Here is a 15823-nt window from a genome sequence, read left to right on the forward strand (position 1 = left end):
TTTCTCATCAGCTCTGCTTGAGCCCAGCATCATCATTACACCATTTCTCCTGGCTCCACTGTTGATCAGCTGGTATCTTTGTAGTTTCCCTTTGGTTTAATTTAGGAAAGGCATCTGAACTTTTCTTAGTCTCTGCAAGCTCCTTTGCCATTTCTGTCCCCTGAGAGTCCCCAGACTCACTTCTTCAGGGTAAATTTTTGCCTCCCCAGTCTGTGAGCTTTTTTTGGTCTTGTCACCAGTTTTCCAAATCAGAATGGAACTGAGCCAGCCATCTTAAAGTGCTCTATGCACTGTGCCTGTGCTCTAACCTACTTATACCTTCACAGCAATGATGGAAGAGATGAGTGGCCATGGTGCCTCCTTACTGAATACAGACAGAGCAAAGGGAAATTAACTGGTTGTGTATGTGAATGCAAGACCTCTGTATTTCAGTGAGATATAGTTGTTCTGTGGCCACATCTGAGTGGGAAGCAGAAGCAATGTTGCAAGCATTGTCTAAAACCAGTGAGTGTGAGTGAATTAAAATTTCTGTTAATAAAGTTTTATAATCAGTAGTTTCTCAGGGTCTTCATGTCAGCTTTAGATTCTTCCTCTTCTTTCTCTCCTCTGTTTTCTAGGAGCTTCTTGCAGTCTTGTAATCCAAGCAAAACCCATGCTTTTGGCTGGAACATGAAGGAGTTAGAAATTAGCTAGAAACTTCTCAGGTTTGCATGTCATCCCCTGCCTGGGCAGGTGGCTCAAATGTGTCACAATTCTGACCTCATTGCTTACAGCAGAAACCTGAGAGCCTCCCAAGTGGTCATGGCTTACAGAATAACTGATGCTAGCAGTCAGCTCAGCCAGGTATGGCAGTGCATTGGTAGGGAAGGAAGACACCAGAGATATCACAGCAAAGGAGAATATCACTTTTCCTCTCCTTCACCCTCTCTTCGTTGTTCTCAGGATGGGTCTCCCATTCCACCCCCTGGAAGAGGATGAAGGCGCTGGATACATTTTGGCCTTAGGGAGTAGAGGTTCATGGTGGCATCCCACAAACCTTCTGGATATAGCCAGGGATAAGAGTATAGGAGCAGCTCTGAACTCTGGGGGGAGGAAGGCAAGAACATGCAGGGCTATCTTGAATCTTCTGAAAATGTTTGGTTTGTTGATGAAAAAACTTCAGAAGACACAAGAACACTGTTCATGAGGACCTCCGTCTAAGGAAAACTTGTACAAATGCAGGGAACTCCAAACAGATGACTGTGAGCTAAGGAACATGCAACATGCTGCTCTTTAGTGAGCTTCCAACCATTTCTCTCCCAGCCTGTCCACCAAAGGATTTCTTCAAAAGCAACAGGGAAATAAAAATCAGGATTTACTACACAGGCCCCAGGTGCAAGCTCTTTTTTGCACCCAGTAGCATGAGCTGCAAACAGGAGCTAATAGCAGACAGCTTTGGTCTGTGAAACCATAACCACAGCTAGAAGGTGAGTCTCATTGTGAAAAACTGGTGTGAATCGAGTTTCTCCCCGTGACTAAGCAGATGATTGCAGAGCTATGGAGGCACTCTCTTCCATTAAGGAGAGGGAAGATGCGATTGAGAGCAGGGTGTAGGGTGCCCAGACCTGGGGGATGAGCTGTAGGAGAAGAGAGGAAAACTGGAATGCAGCCTGCAGCTCCCTGTGCAAAAAGATCGTGTTCTCTAGGTCCATGCAGCACCAAATCAGAAGCCAAGTCATTTGGGCAGGGCGTGCTTGGGGCTTGGAGGTGCATACACTGCTGTGGAAAGCAGCAAGGTGCAAGCAGCTCTGAGGGGTAGTTCCCCACCCCCAGTTTTCAGCATGGCCAAGACACATTCTGCTTTGATAACAGAGTCTGCTTTTCTTATTCTAAATGAGATAAGCTGTCAACCATGTCACAGCCTCAAGCTAGAGAAGACACCAGGCATTTAGTCTGAGGGCATTTACTGCAAGTCTATGGACTTTGGTTGCATTACTTCACTCATGATGGAGAAGTTGTTCACTAGGTCTCAAACTCCTCAACCCAACCCAGTGCCTTTCCTCCCAGCAGGTGTCAGTCACTTGTGGCAAGGAATGTAACTGATGCTGCCTAGAGACATGGTGAGGGGAATTAATACAGGGAGAGAAAAATCTGTGGGGTCACAGAGGCAGGATTCAGGGTCATTAGCTCCTTTAGAGATCCTCAGACTGGGCTAGCAGAGGGCTGCAGAACAGGAATGAGGGGCACTCAGAGAATTGTGGTTGAAAAATGTGTACTCAATTCAATAGTTTCAACTTGATTTGCTTTTATCTCCCAGCACCAAAACAAGCTCAACAGTGGAACAAAAATAAACTGCAAGTTGAGTCTCCAGGTAAAGTTTTCGCAAGTTCAAGCCTGGAAAGCCAGATTACTAATAACATGCATAATAACATACAATTTTAGTGCACACGCAGCAACCAGATGCCCCCAATTCTGCATCAGTGGTATCATCTACAACTCTGCAATCTACAATTCTGTGTAGTGCACAGTGCAGGTGTCCAGGCTTCATAAAGCCACCCCCAATGAGCTCCCACGGCTCTCACTCCCACTTCCTACTCCTGACCTTGGATGTGTGCTCTCATCTAATATAGGTGCATCCTCAGTGATACTCACCCCACAGTGCTCTAGATTTGCATTTTCAACCCCCTCACTACACGCAACCCTGCCTGGTGATATCCACCCCAAGCAAGCCCCACACATATCCTCACAGCTTTTCTTGGTGCTGCATATTCCACATTAGGAAAGGCAATGCTTTGCCATGCCACTGCTGAAACCTTCTCCCCAGGCTTGGAATCCACAGCTGCATCACAAGATGAGTTGGTAACTTGAGGCACAAGGCCCTTTTTACCCCATGACAAGGACAGCAACTGCCTCTACAATTCACATGGATTTTTTTTACACCCAAGACTGGAGTAACAGGAGTGGTCTGCCTGGCAGAGGTGCCTGAGAGAGCACATTATCTGTATGTTGTGTCTGTCATCTCCCCAAATAAGATGTTGATTCTTTGTGGAATGAAAGCAGAATAAAATGTAACATGCTTATTGTTACATGATCATGTAACAATGATTATTATTACAGATCAATGCTTTAATATATACTTATGCTTGTGTCAAATAGGCATATTACATTGTATATACATTACATTGTATAATAAATAAGCACATCAGCTTATTTATTTACCTGGATCAAAATGCAAGGAACTCTGCTATTCCCTTGCTTGAGGTGCAAGTTAGTATCTGTGGTGCATCAGCATTTCTGAGCAGAGAAAGTTTTTCTGCTTGAGGTTTTCACATGAGGCAAGGGGAGGCAGGTGTCGATGCTTCTTGTTCAGTTTAAGAAATAACCAACTGGTGATGTTGGTGCTTGTTTCCAAGTGCTATTTCTGAGTAAAGGATGAATAGAAAAAAAATTATATATTTATATCAGTACAAACCAACACACAACTTCCTGTTGACTAAACAAGCAACCTCTCCTCTGCTTTGGGGCTAGGTAATTACCTTAAATTATTCACCACTTTTTTGATCTCTGATTTCTTAGCAGTTTGCTTGCTGAATCTATAGTAACAGTAATAGTGATATTTCTCTCCCCCCCCCCCCAAAACTGTTTTGCAGCCTGCTGTTATTTGTTGTTCTCAATTCAAGACAGGGAATAGAGCCCCAAGTACAAGTAACCTGAAGGGATGCTTGAGCATCCTTCTGTGATCCTGATAAGCTGGAGTACTGCCTCTTGCTTGATAAAACTCCAAACACACCAGTTCAGGCACCTTTCCTGGACTTCTCCACAAGCCTTTAACTTTAATGGATTCAGGCTTTGGTCAGAAACAGAGATGGAGTCAAGTTCAGTAAAATTGGTTTTCTCTTCTCTTCTCTTCTCTTCTCTTCTCTTCTCTTCTCTTCTCTTCTCTTCTCTTCTCTTCTCTTCTCTTCTCTTCTCTTCTCTTCTCTTCTCTTCTCTTCTCTCCCTCTCCCAGTTGCTTCTCCAAATAAGTCTGCACTTAACAGATGAACAGAGTGGTCAGCAACTTCCCTCATGAGTATTAGCCCCCAGCCAGAAGAGTTCCACCATAAATTAAAAATTTGGCCATTTATAGTCAGGGAGGAAGCAGCTAGGTCAGGGATCAGCAACTTTTCCATGGTTTTCCAAGCTTTTTTTAAAAGCAGAGCCAAGGTGACATCTATGAATGAGCAAGATCTTGCCTTGGCAAGAGTGCAGCTTCTGCTTTAGGCAGAAGTGCATAGGAGCTGAGGGTCCTTCTCTGAGCTGTCATCCTAGATTTGCTATGAGACACAAAAAACACATCAACACCAACATGTTTCTGCTCTGGGGATTAGAGATAGACAGTGGCAGAGTTGCTGCCTCTGACTTTGTGCATTCATACCTCCAGTGTGAGGGAAGTTACTGGTCTAAACAAAGGGCAATAGAAAGCCTACTTCAGTATTTAGATTTGAGAGCCCTGCTAAAGCGTTTCACAAATATAATTTATCTTTTTGTTCATTTGTTCTTTTTTATCTCTATGGAGACCAAAAAAGCTCTCAATATTTAAGGAAAAGAGCTGATAGAACATGGGAAAATTAATTCCGCCCTCAGGCAGGACCAGAGAAAGGATCTAGTTAAATGTTTTATGAGACTTGACAGGTTAAACCTTTGCGAAAATCATTATGCATATATTTAATATATGGGGAATACCAGGCCGGTCATGAAGATACTTCTTGACTCCTTTCAGAGCAGAACATGTTATGTAAAATTTTCTACAAGCTTTTGGCTGTGGAAATTAGGGGCCAGAACAATAAAGCTGAAGCTAACTTAATTTATCTGATGAAACACAGATTTCCCAGGGTGTATTGGGTTTTTTTATGTCCTCAGTAACAAACATATTCTTGCATTATTAAAACTAAAAACTAGTATGAAAGGAGAAAACAATTACTCTTGGTCTGCCCTAGGAGATTTGTCACAGGGTGTTGCTAGGGCAAAGGCTGAAAGTGTACCACTGTTCCTATAGTAGGAGCATCCTCTTTGAGTCTGTTAGATAGGACAGGGATCTGCAAGGACTGCAGGCTCTTTTAGCTTTGATCCTCAAAGGAAATAAATGCCAAAACCCTTGAGGCCAATGTGGCTGCCAAAATGTGGATTTGTTGAGTGTGTGCCCTACCCAGACATTATCCCAAGGAGTAGCATAGCCCAGCCCTGGACCTTCCAGGATTTCTTGTCCTTTTCCTGAAGTGTGCCATGCCAGCTGCTCTCAAAGATAAGTACTCTGAAAGTGCTGGACTAGTACTCTGAAAGTGCTGGCAACTCATGTCTCCTTTTCATGTTTTTGCATGTACTGGTTTCACACGGTCCCAGCATGCTGAAAGCCAGTAAAATTAATAAGCAAAGTAAATCAAGCAGAGAAAAAATGAAGAACTACCCTAGCATGAGGTAAACAAGAGCTGTGTCATTCAGCTGTGACACTGACTGTGCCCTACCTGAAGAAGAGACGGAGCAGAATCCCCCCTGGCTGCCTCCTCAGCACCTTGCCTGTCCAGAGCCATTGCCCCAGCCCTTGGTTGTCCTTCAGCCCAGCAGAGGGGACAGGTGTCTGGGCAGGTGCTGTGAGGCCATGGTGGAGCAGAGCCCAGGCAGCAGAGAATGGCGTTGGTGGAGCGAAGAGTGTAAATCCTGAGCGTGAGCCCAGGCGTGACAGGGTACAACTGCATGCCTGATGGGCACAGCCATCAGATGGAGGGGCCCAGCATCCATGCTGCCTGGAGAGGCAGGGATAAGGCCCTGAGTTATTCCCCACCACTCTTAGCATGTTGACACAGTTCAGGTGTCTGTGGGCGTGTTCAGGTGCTGAAGTGGGACTCAGTGCTCCCCATCAGCCCCAGGCTCTTGCCAGAGCTGGGTCCCCCTCGCTATCCTCTTCAGCTTTGGTATTTCCCTGTGCTGCCAAACAGCTTCCAGGCCTTTCAAGAGGACATGGAGAAGTGGGCAATCCTGCCAAGAGGCTGTTTTTCCCTGAGTTCCATCCAGCTGGGCAATGCACACAGCTCCCTCTGCAGTGGGGCAGGGCAGCGGCACCATCTCCAGGTGCACAGCTGCATGACCTGAGGCCCAGAGGGCTAATGTGGTTTTGCCTACATTCACATTAGTGGTACACAAACTCCCAGAACCCCCTCTAACCACTAGACAATGCTTCCTGCCTTGTTATGTTATTGATTCAGAATAATTTTGCAAGGCAGGGAGGGCCCAGTGGGGAGTGCAGTGGCAGGAGGCGACCAATCAGGTCTGAGCATCTTTCAGAACTGATGCCCCTTTGCTTCTCAATCCTTTGCTGTGCAGGTCCTGCATCTCCAGAGACCTTTCTAACTCCTCCCTCAACCACACCCTGATGAAACGTGGCAGGGGGTAGACTGGGGTAAATGGGGAGATGACACAGGGGGCAGTCCACATTTCTGTACAAGTCAGAGGGCTGCACAGACAGAACCTGCAAGACAACCTCCCTGCAATCCCAACACCTGAGAGAGATCCTGGCAGTCATGGACAGGTAAAACGAATGCCTCCAGTTTCTTGCACATATAAGAAACAAGGATCTACCTTTTAGAATTAACCTGCTCTCCATTTGATGCTCAATGTCCCTTTCCCCATCTCACTCAGTGATCTAACGCTGTAACTCCCCGCCCCATCCTATTCTTGCACTGTGCAACTCTTTGTGTCTGTCATTCTTTCTCTTTGACTGTTTGCCTCCCTGTCATTTCTGTCATTTCTCTTTCTCATGACTATTTTCTTTTTCTTTTAATTCTTTTTCTTTACTAGAAACAAAAAAGATAACAGAAAGATGAACATTTGGATGCTTTCAGTCCCAGAAGCATCTCGGTCTCTGCCCACTCTTCCCTCCTTCTCCACCTATTTTTTCTCTTGCACCGTATTTGTCTTACTCTATTTCTGCTGCTCACACCCTTGTGCTTGTAAGCACTGTTCCAGGATCAGATTCTTCTACTTGCACTGCACTTATTCTGTGATCTAATTATGACCAATCACTCTCCACAGCAGCCTATCATTCACACACTGAGAGGCCTTCACTGTGGTTTGAAGGTTGGCTTCATGAACCTTTACATGAGAAGAAGGTCTCTGTTCAGTCTTCTTTTTCAGTGCCTGGCTATAATCACAGGTCCTGTGTTCTTGCTGCTTTCTCTTGAGGCATCCTAGAGCTATGTATCCAGCAGCTTGTACCTAACTACCAATCTGCTCAGTTGCCCCCTGCAACACCTCTTCATTCATTATTACTCTTCTAGCACCAGCCACATTCTGAATTCCTCCCTAGCAAAAAAACACTGGGATGGTGAACTTCAGAGAGAAGGGAATCAGGAAATGAATGAACATTCCTATTTGAAAAAATGGCTTCTGTGATTCAAAATTTTCTTCATTTTTTTTTCTTACAGTGAAAAATAACCAGTGATCATGATATTAGTTTTGGGGTAATTTCTTGGTTTTTACCCTTATCTGAAGACACTAGTTGCTCCACAGGGTCAAAATCACTGAACAGAGAAAGAAGGGAAAGAAATGAGAAAAGAGACAGAAGAAAAATTAGAAACATTATGAAGGAAAATTGTTTCACCAAAACTTCCAAAAAAAAAAAAAAAAAAAAGCCTATTTTCCCTAAACTTTTTGATGTGTTGAAAAGCAGTTTTCTATGTGGGCTTTGATGGAACATCAGCATAATTATCACTGTTGTTCACTTGGCTTATATGGCTCTTCAGTGAGTGTTTACATTTTTCACAACTCCTCTGTTGTGTTTTCTGCTGATGTGCTAAAAGCAAAAGTACAAGACAGAAAATCACCTTTATCCTGGCCCAAACCAGGACAACGTGACACAGCCTAGGTAAGAATTTTGCAAGCCTCTGGTCTATCGTGCCTGCTCATTTCCCATGCAACTGTCTGGGCTATCTTCTCTGGACAACCTGAGGACCTGTCACATATAGAAAGGTGCCCCCTCTTCAGCACCTCTTTCCCACATCTCTGTAATAACCACTGGGTTTGTGTGTGTGTGTGTTAGAGAATAGATACCCCTATTCTCACAGGTTTGTACAAAAGCAGGGAAACAGGGGGAATACAAGGGGATAGGAAGCAGGACAGTTCTCAGTGTCAGAAATAAATCAAAACTGATAATGAAGAACATGCAGTGCAGGAGAGAAATGTGGGTAGGGGAAAAATGCACTCTGTGTGAACTGCCAGAGAAAGGGGTGATGAAATGAAGTGGGATCAGTTTATGCACTATTCCTGACTGGGGCAGTTCTTACAGGACAGACCTCACAGAACTGCCTGAGGCTGTTAATGGGCTGCATAAAATGCTTAGTAGAGTTATTTTGCTCTCTGAGTGTGTGCAGGACTCTGTAGAGCATTGTTTTCCTATGGAATTTCTCCTTGCCAGAGACATGCAAAAAGTCCCATGTGGTCCACATCTGTAGGACCATGTGTGTATAAGGAGCAGGATAACAGAGTACATGTTTTTCTTGCTTTTTCTGTGCTAGCAGCACAGGTATTTTTGCCCTGCAGGCTCAGAGTCATGCAGCAAGAAAAAGGATGTGCTAGGGTGGCTTCTCTCTGTGGAACTATCAGGGTAGCAAGGGTGCCTGAGAGAAGCCTGTGCCTCTCTCTGGTGATGCAGTGTGAGGTGCAATAGGGAGTGCTACAGGAGGGCAAAGCACCTGCACTAGGTAACTAAAGGCAAGAGGGGGTGTGTGACTGTATGAATGAACACCTCTGGTGCAGTGGCCATGTGCAAGGGTGCACGATGGAGAGGAGCTCCTGGAGGAACAGAGGGGATGCCACTGTAAACTGGAGATGAAGTACTCTGCAGTGCTCAGGCTTTATGTTTGCATTGGCAAATGGATGAATGGTGTTTGCATAAGAAACTTTTCCTTGCTTAGACTCTCGGTTTTAAAAGAGGAAATTTCTAATAAACCCAGATTCCCCTTTCCTCAGCCTAACTGAAGACCCCCCAGAAAATCCAGCTCATCGTTATCACTTAAACTGACCTGCTGAACATCCTCTCCCTGTCAAAAGTAAACGATGACAAAGGATGTGATTATTTTTAACCCATTCACTTCTATTTTGCATTGCTGCGGGGGTGGTGAGTATCTCACCTCAATGAGCACAGCTGTTGTCAGCTGCCTACTTACCCCCACTTGGCAGTGAGGCTGTTAGACAAGTCTCACAACTCCCTTGTCATCCACCTCCTCCTGCTGCCTCCCCAGCAGTATTCCTGGGCATGGGAACATCATCATCCCAACAATCTTGAAGTTTGTCTGACATGGGAACTGTACGTGTGTCTGGAGAGGTGTTAGTATGCCTTCCGCATTAGGTATTCTGTCATCTAGTGATGACACCTTACCCGGGCCCCCAGTCCTGTGTTTGTGCAACTACACTCCTCTTTTGGGCAATGCTGGGAAAGAAACTCTGTACAATCTTCCCTAAAGAGGCTCTAATTTGATCCTTACTTTGCCTCCGTGGGTTTTTAAGGTTTCATACAACAGAAATAATTTTTCTTGATGACTGAACTCCAGGCCCTCTCATCTGCCCCAGTCTTCTCAGATACCTTCATCCATCTCCCTCATTGGTGTCCATGTTATGGATATTTGCAGATATTTTCACAATCTACTCCGCCATAGTTGCTATTTGACTAACCACTACTAATTCACTTACTGTTCCCACTCACAAGGTCACCTGTTTCATCCTCACAGTCACGTCTGCACCTTTCCCTAACACTTTGTATGCAAATTACTGATGCTCTTCTCGTACCGAGAGATCTGGCCATGAAAAGGATATTTTTGGTGCTCAGCCCTCAACAAAGATATGGCCAACTGGTGGTTCCAGGGTGTGGCTACTGTAAATGCTCTCTTGTCTTTCATTGCAGCCTCTTGATGAAGAGGAAACTCTTCCTCTACAACTTCAAGAACCTGCGCTGGGCCAAGGGCCGACGTGAAACCTACCTCTGCTATGTTGTGAAGCGCCGTGACAGTGCCACATCGTGCTCCCTGGACTTCGGATACCTGCGCAACCAGGTATGGGGAGCACCTTGGCATCCTCTTCCTAGATCTGTGCTGCTCCATGTGCAGCTCCAGTTTGCCTGGGGCAGCAGGGAAATGAGGGCTGACACAGGTACACAGGCACTGGCACACCTGTCCATGAGCATGGACACTGCACTGACACATACTCTTTAGGGGATGCAGCCTCCAGGTAAACCTGTACTCTGTGCTACCTACGATTTTTTCTGCCAGCGAGACATCCACACTCTCTGCTGCTTTGCCAGCCTGCCTATTTTTCTGCTTAACTCCCACCCACTTCTCATGTTATCCCAAAACACCAGTGCATCCCTGTGCTTTTTCATTTATGTACCACCCTGCCTTCCGCCTCCGTGTGCTGTCCCTAGGACCTCCCCCCTTCCTCGTTTCTCCTCCAACCACACCTCATCCAGCTCACACCTCCCTCTTTACCCCCCCTCACACCGCGGCCCCCGGCCCCCGCCCCCCACCTCACGCCTTGCCCCTCTCCCTCTTTGACAAAAGATGGGCTGCCACGTGGAGGTGCTCTTCCTGCGCTACATCTCAGCCTGGGACCTGGACCCGGGCCGATGCTACCGGATCACTTGGTTCACCTCCTGGAGCCCCTGCTACGACTGTGCCCGGCATGTGGCTGACTTCCTGCGCGCCTACCCCAACCTGACCCTTCGCATCTTCACCGCACGGCTCTACTTCTGTGAGGACCGCAAGGCAGAGCCTGAGGGGCTGAGGCGCCTGCACAGGGCAGGGGCTCAGATTGCTATTATGACCTTCAAAGGTGAGATGTGCAGGTGAGAAAGAGAGGATGGAAAGCTATGAGGCGTTAGGGTGACACAGGAGATTGGGATAAACTAGGACAAGGACCCAGAGGAGATGATTACGGGATGTGTTGATTTAGTAGTCCTATGAGTGGTCAGTGTCCTCTCCGGGGCAGTCTTGAGCTCTCTGTAACTCCCCTGTGCCTTATGCAGATTACTTCTACTGCTGGAACACGTTTGTGGAGAACAGGGAAAAGACATTCAAAGCCTGGGAAGGGCTGCATGAAAACTCTGTCCATCTGTCCAGGAAACTTCGACGAATCCTCCTGGTGAGGACAAATTCTCCTTCTCCTCCTGGTGCCTCTTCCTCTCAGCTTCTTCCTCTCTTCCTCACTATAGTTCCTTTCTTCTCTTGCTGCCCATCTCTGCCATCTGCCATTTCATTAATTCCTGTATCTTCACTTTGCAAGTCCCTCAACTTCTTTCATATCTTCTCCCCTCATTCTCTTCCTCTTCTTACACCTCTCATCCCATCTCCTGACATTCCTTCCTCCTTCCCCATCTTCATAGGTTCCTGCTCACTTGACAACTGACCTACCATTTATATTTTGTCTTGCAGCCACTGTATGAAGTAGATGATTTACGAGATGCCTTTAAGACTCTGGGACTTTGAAGTGAAAATCATCAGCAACCAGAAGACTTCACAAACACTTGTTTTTTGGTTTTCAACTCTCTCCCTTACAATAGATTATTCTCTTCTTTCCTCTTTACCTCTCTCTTCTTTCCAGCCCTAAGTCTAGAGGTAAGACTATCCTTACTCTTTCATTTCCAAGGAGAGTTAAGCTGATCTTTTGAAGAGACATTCCCCAGACTCACACGTCATCCATTGATAGCTGGGAATAGGCGGGACTGCAGTGACATTGCCAGAGAGCTATTTGTCCTCCCTTGATCTCTGCAGAGCTCATTCTCACATTCATAGGTGGTCCACTAAGTGGAGTCCTGAGTTCAGCTTTGCCCAGAAGGGAGCAGACAGCCCGCAGAGCTCCTGATGTGACTGTTCTCACTGCATTGCACATTTTGTGGTGGCTTCAGGGACCATGCCTCTTGGCTCTTACAGCTGCACTGTGCTGAGCTGCTCTGCATCCTCCCCTGTGAAATGATGTATTTGTCCTTCTGGATGTATGTAGCAAATTGAAAACCATCACCAGTTAAGTGGTATAGCCTATGTCCTAACCACAAAATTGAATAGTTATTGGAAAGGTCAATCAAGAGTATTGAAATGAGTCCTGGAAAGCCCAGCTAGCTTAGCTTGAAAACCTCCCTTGAAGCAACCAGGTCGTCTATGGGGACTGTTATGTAGTGCCTTCTGTCCAGAAAAGAGCCATGGGTCCCAGTTTTGTGACCTAGTAGAGGTTGAAACCAGACAATATAAGCTTAAAATGAAAACAGAAGATTCACTGGGCAAAAATTTCAAGTGTGAGCTGCAGTTCTGGATGTCCAGCAAGTATATCCCTTGAAGAAGTAGGAAGTACACTGAACTATTACTTGTGGTGAAAACGATGGCAGCTCAGGGTCAATACTGATCAGTGTGTGGACTTCCTGCGCAGCCAGAAAGGAGCCACCAAGGGACTTCACCACTGCATTGTTTTTCTAGCATACATCTACTGAAAAACACCTTTTACTTCCATATTGTGTTGTCTCTCATTTCTTATTCACATAAATTGAGGGTGTGGCATTTTAAATGATTCACTGTTATCCACATCATTCACCACCTGTTTCTTGAGGAGACATGGAGGAGAACCACACCTCCCACAGTTGGAGTACATTCCATCCACTGAACAATTCCTCCTTGATCAGACCTGCAGTATGTTCCCACCCTAGCCAACTGTCCTCTGCTGGAGGGACCTTAACATTGGCACAGTCTTTACTTTTTTCAGGCCCTTTCACTGCCCATGGTATGGCCAGATATGACCAGTACAGCGACTGGACTGAGAGCTGACCAGAAAAAAAATACCTAGAATGAACTAAGCTTTACAGCCTGTAGCTAGCTAGCTTCCTTAGGGGTCAAAATTAAAGTACCCTCCTGCCTGGAAATCACAGTGTTTCTGCTAGGGGAGCCCATTAGCAGCTGATCTTGTGGACATAGTTTTTATCAAGTTGAATACATGGGTTCATAGTACACACCTACTCACCGCCACCTTCCCACGACCTAAATTACAGATGGATTGTCCTCTAAGGCTTTGCCAAGGCTCAGTGTGTCCCACATTCTGAAGGTGCTCTGTCATTTTCTTCATGATGGCTATGAGTTCTCTCTCTGTCCTGTTCCTTTTTCTGGGAAAGGCCGGAAGGCTCCTGTGCATCTCCACAAAACACCTCCTCTGGTGATAGGCTACCTGCAGCAGGACAGCAGAGAGCCCTGCTTCTACAGTACCTCCTCCTGCTAGAAGAGGTCACAACTGGGTGCATCACAATCTTCCTACAGCTTCAGACTCCTGAAGCACTCTGAGCTTGGGGAATTTTGACCAGGAATAGCAACAAGAGTTCTTTGCAAAGCATTAATTTAACAGCATGCTGTTGTTTAGTTGTTTGATACGGTGGATATTATTTATATAAATAAATGTCTTACAAATTAGTATCTGATTTTGTCATTATTTTGGTACTGTGTGGGTGAGGTAAGTGAAAGTTTACACAAAGGACTGATGTGTCATCTACCCTTTCTGACTTCTGGAGAGATAACCTGCCACTATCCTATTAAACTGTCCTTATACTTTTTACTTGTAACTTTGAAGTTCTTGAAAGTGTCACCCATCAGATCGAGCCAGATAAGGAGTTCAGCCAATTGGTACTTCGGAAATACTAACAAAAATCTGGGACATAAATGCTAGAGTTGTTCAAGATGCTTCCTTCCCTGACTGCAAGCCCATTGTTCCATTTGTGACTTGTAATTGACCAAAGTGGACACAGAAGTGCTGACTCAACATAACTGGCAAAACAAAAAGACAATCAATGATGAAAAAAAGCATCTCTGTCTTCCAATTTTTGGTGTTGACCTGTACAGCATTGTTATACTTCTCAGTGAAGTTGTTGGAGAGCTACTAGAAAAAGTAGCCTTTCCTAAAAAATCAGTTGAGACACTGCTTTTTGCTTAAGTGCCAGCAAACACTGAGTCAAAGATACTTGTTTAAACGTGACAATTGGTGACATTATTCAATAGCAGAATAAATGTGATGAGTAAATGCAAAGAAACATGCACTGCATTCAAAATACAAGGATGTATTCCATGTATTTGAATCTTTTGAATCTAAAGCAGATTAAATTCAGACTAGACTGTTTAGCTAATCCATGTCATTTTGCTACAGGAATTAAGCTCTCCTGCTATGAAGATTTTTTTAATCACACTTTTTCTGTACTTAAGTACCCATTCACATTATTTGTTACAAGTCATTCTTTGAATTGACATTATTAACTAGTTCAGCCTCAAAAGCTTCAGGTTTCTCTGCCAAGAGTCACTCCCTGGAGGATGACTGCTATGCAGTAACATTACTTCTTCAGCCTAAGCATGACATGAGGTTCTGCCTGGACAGCACGGGGGGCTGAGCTGAAACAAAGATCCACTGGCTGTCAGGCCTCCCAGTAGCTATGCAGAAAATTACACTGAAGGGACATCTGCCAGAGGAGAAAACGCTGTGGGAACTCAAGGTATCAAGCGGCTGGGTCTACCATTAGTGATGTTTTAGAGTAAATACACCTAAAGAAGCTGCTCAACAGGAGGTCAAAGCTGAAGAGAATGAAAAGGAGCAGCTTTGCAGACAAAAGCAACACAGAAAAGTACTGGATAAAGGGAAACCTGTTGATGTGGTGCCTTCTGCCTAAGCTGTTCAGGACTGCCTGTCAACATTATCTGGCACGTACAATAAGTCAGGGGGAAAGTGTAAGACCGACCTTTAATCTCCAGCTATGGATTGGTAAGAAGAAAGAACAGAAAAGTTACCCATGGGGTCCATTAAAAAAGTGGTGAGTGAATCTTGAAGGACATAAGGATTATCACATGGTGGCTTTTGGGCTGAGTCCAAGAAAAGTGTCTTACTACTGGGTCTCTTGGGTGCCCACTCAGTATGTTGATGCAATCAAAGACATGGTGCTGGGGAAATGGCAGTATCTTTGAAGCACACTTATCTCTGGCAGAGGAAAATGGCACAAAGTTAAAGACACTTCTGAGAGAAGCGCCCAACATCTTCAGATGTGATAGTTTTGGAAATTATTAATACAATATGATAAAAGAGGTGTTAAGGAAGCCAGAGCATTTACTCTTAACTTAAAGTTTTCACTATCTCTTTTCTGCAGTCAGTTTCAACCATATTTAAAGCAAACACAGCCAATATCATGGAAATGGATAAATATTAATAAAATTAAAAAAAAAAAAATTAAAAAAGACTAGATATCAGGAAGAATTTATTTACTCAAAGAGATGAATGAGTTGTGAGGTGCTGGAATGAGCTGCCCAGATAGGTGATGGAGCCCTGCAGGTATTCAAAACCATGTAGATGATGCACTTCAGGACATGCTCTAGTGGTTGTGGTGATTTTTTAATTATTTTTCCAGGGTTGTTGGTTGGAAACAGTGATCTTGGAGTTCTGTGGCAATTCTGTGATTCTGTAAGAACTTTTTATTTTCACTGTAGACTGTGTATATAGGGGAACATTTCACTACTGCTTATGTACTCAGGTACCACTTACACTTGCAGCCTTATGGAGATAGTGGCCATACTGTTCCAGCTATCACCTCTTTCCTTTACATGCACCTGGGAAAAAGATAACCCCCTCAAGGGGAATGTAGCTAATACACTTCAGGCCCCATTGCCAGAGCTGTGGGAAACGGGGGCTTGTGGTTTCTGGGAGGTGTGTCCTCCTGAGACTGTGGGGAAAAGCCAGAGCAGCCAGAGGGGCTGTTGTGCAAGCTGAAAACCCCAGTCTCACTTGGTCCAACATCCCATATCTTGCAGTGATG

At 45.1% G+C, this 15823-nt stretch overlaps 1 protein-coding gene and 1 pseudogene across 3 annotated transcripts; both read left to right on the forward strand.

Moving 5' to 3' along the window:
• The first annotated feature begins 995 nt into the window (after positions 1-995).
• On the forward strand, positions 996-13448 carry AICDA (activation induced cytidine deaminase). 3 transcript variants are annotated; one of them, XM_071762205.1, is made up of 7 exons: positions 996-1466; positions 2297-2350; positions 6340-6544; positions 9914-10061; positions 10566-10849; positions 11030-11145; positions 11436-13448. In XM_071762205.1, the coding sequence occupies exons 3-6, from the start codon at positions 6537-6539 to the stop codon at positions 11100-11102; spliced, it is 513 nt and encodes a 170-aa protein (XP_071618306.1). In that variant the 5' UTR covers positions 996-1466; positions 2297-2350; positions 6340-6536; the 3' UTR covers positions 11103-11145; positions 11436-13448. The 3 variants fall into 3 exon arrangements, with proteins under 3 accessions (XP_071618306.1, XP_071618290.1, XP_071618298.1); XM_071762189.1 differs by having other exon boundaries at positions 10566-10836; XM_071762197.1 differs by lacking the exon at positions 6340-6544 and having other exon boundaries at positions 10566-10836.
• On the forward strand, positions 12784-14981 carry LOC139792867 (ubiquitin domain-containing protein UBFD1 pseudogene; annotated as a pseudogene).
• Positions 14982-15823: the final 842 nt, after the last annotated feature.

The sequence above is a fragment of the Heliangelus exortis genome, chromosome 1 (genome assembly GCF_036169615.1).
Source record: "Heliangelus exortis chromosome 1, bHelExo1.hap1, whole genome shotgun sequence".
In the NCBI taxonomy this organism is placed as follows: domain Eukaryota; kingdom Metazoa; phylum Chordata; class Aves; order Apodiformes; family Trochilidae; genus Heliangelus; species Heliangelus exortis.

What these genes read in the sequence shown, in the direction of transcription:
- AICDA (XM_071762189.1), top strand. An exon ending in TCGGATACCTGCGCAACCAG is followed by an intron (nt 10,062 to 10,565) that starts GTATGGGGAGCA and finishes CTTTGACAAAAG; the next exon opens with ATGGGCTGCCACGTGGAGGT. An exon ending in AACTTCGACGAATCCTCCTG is followed by an intron (nt 11,146 to 11,435) that starts GTGAGGACAAAT and finishes TTTGTCTTGCAG; the next exon opens with CCACTGTATGAAGTAGATGA.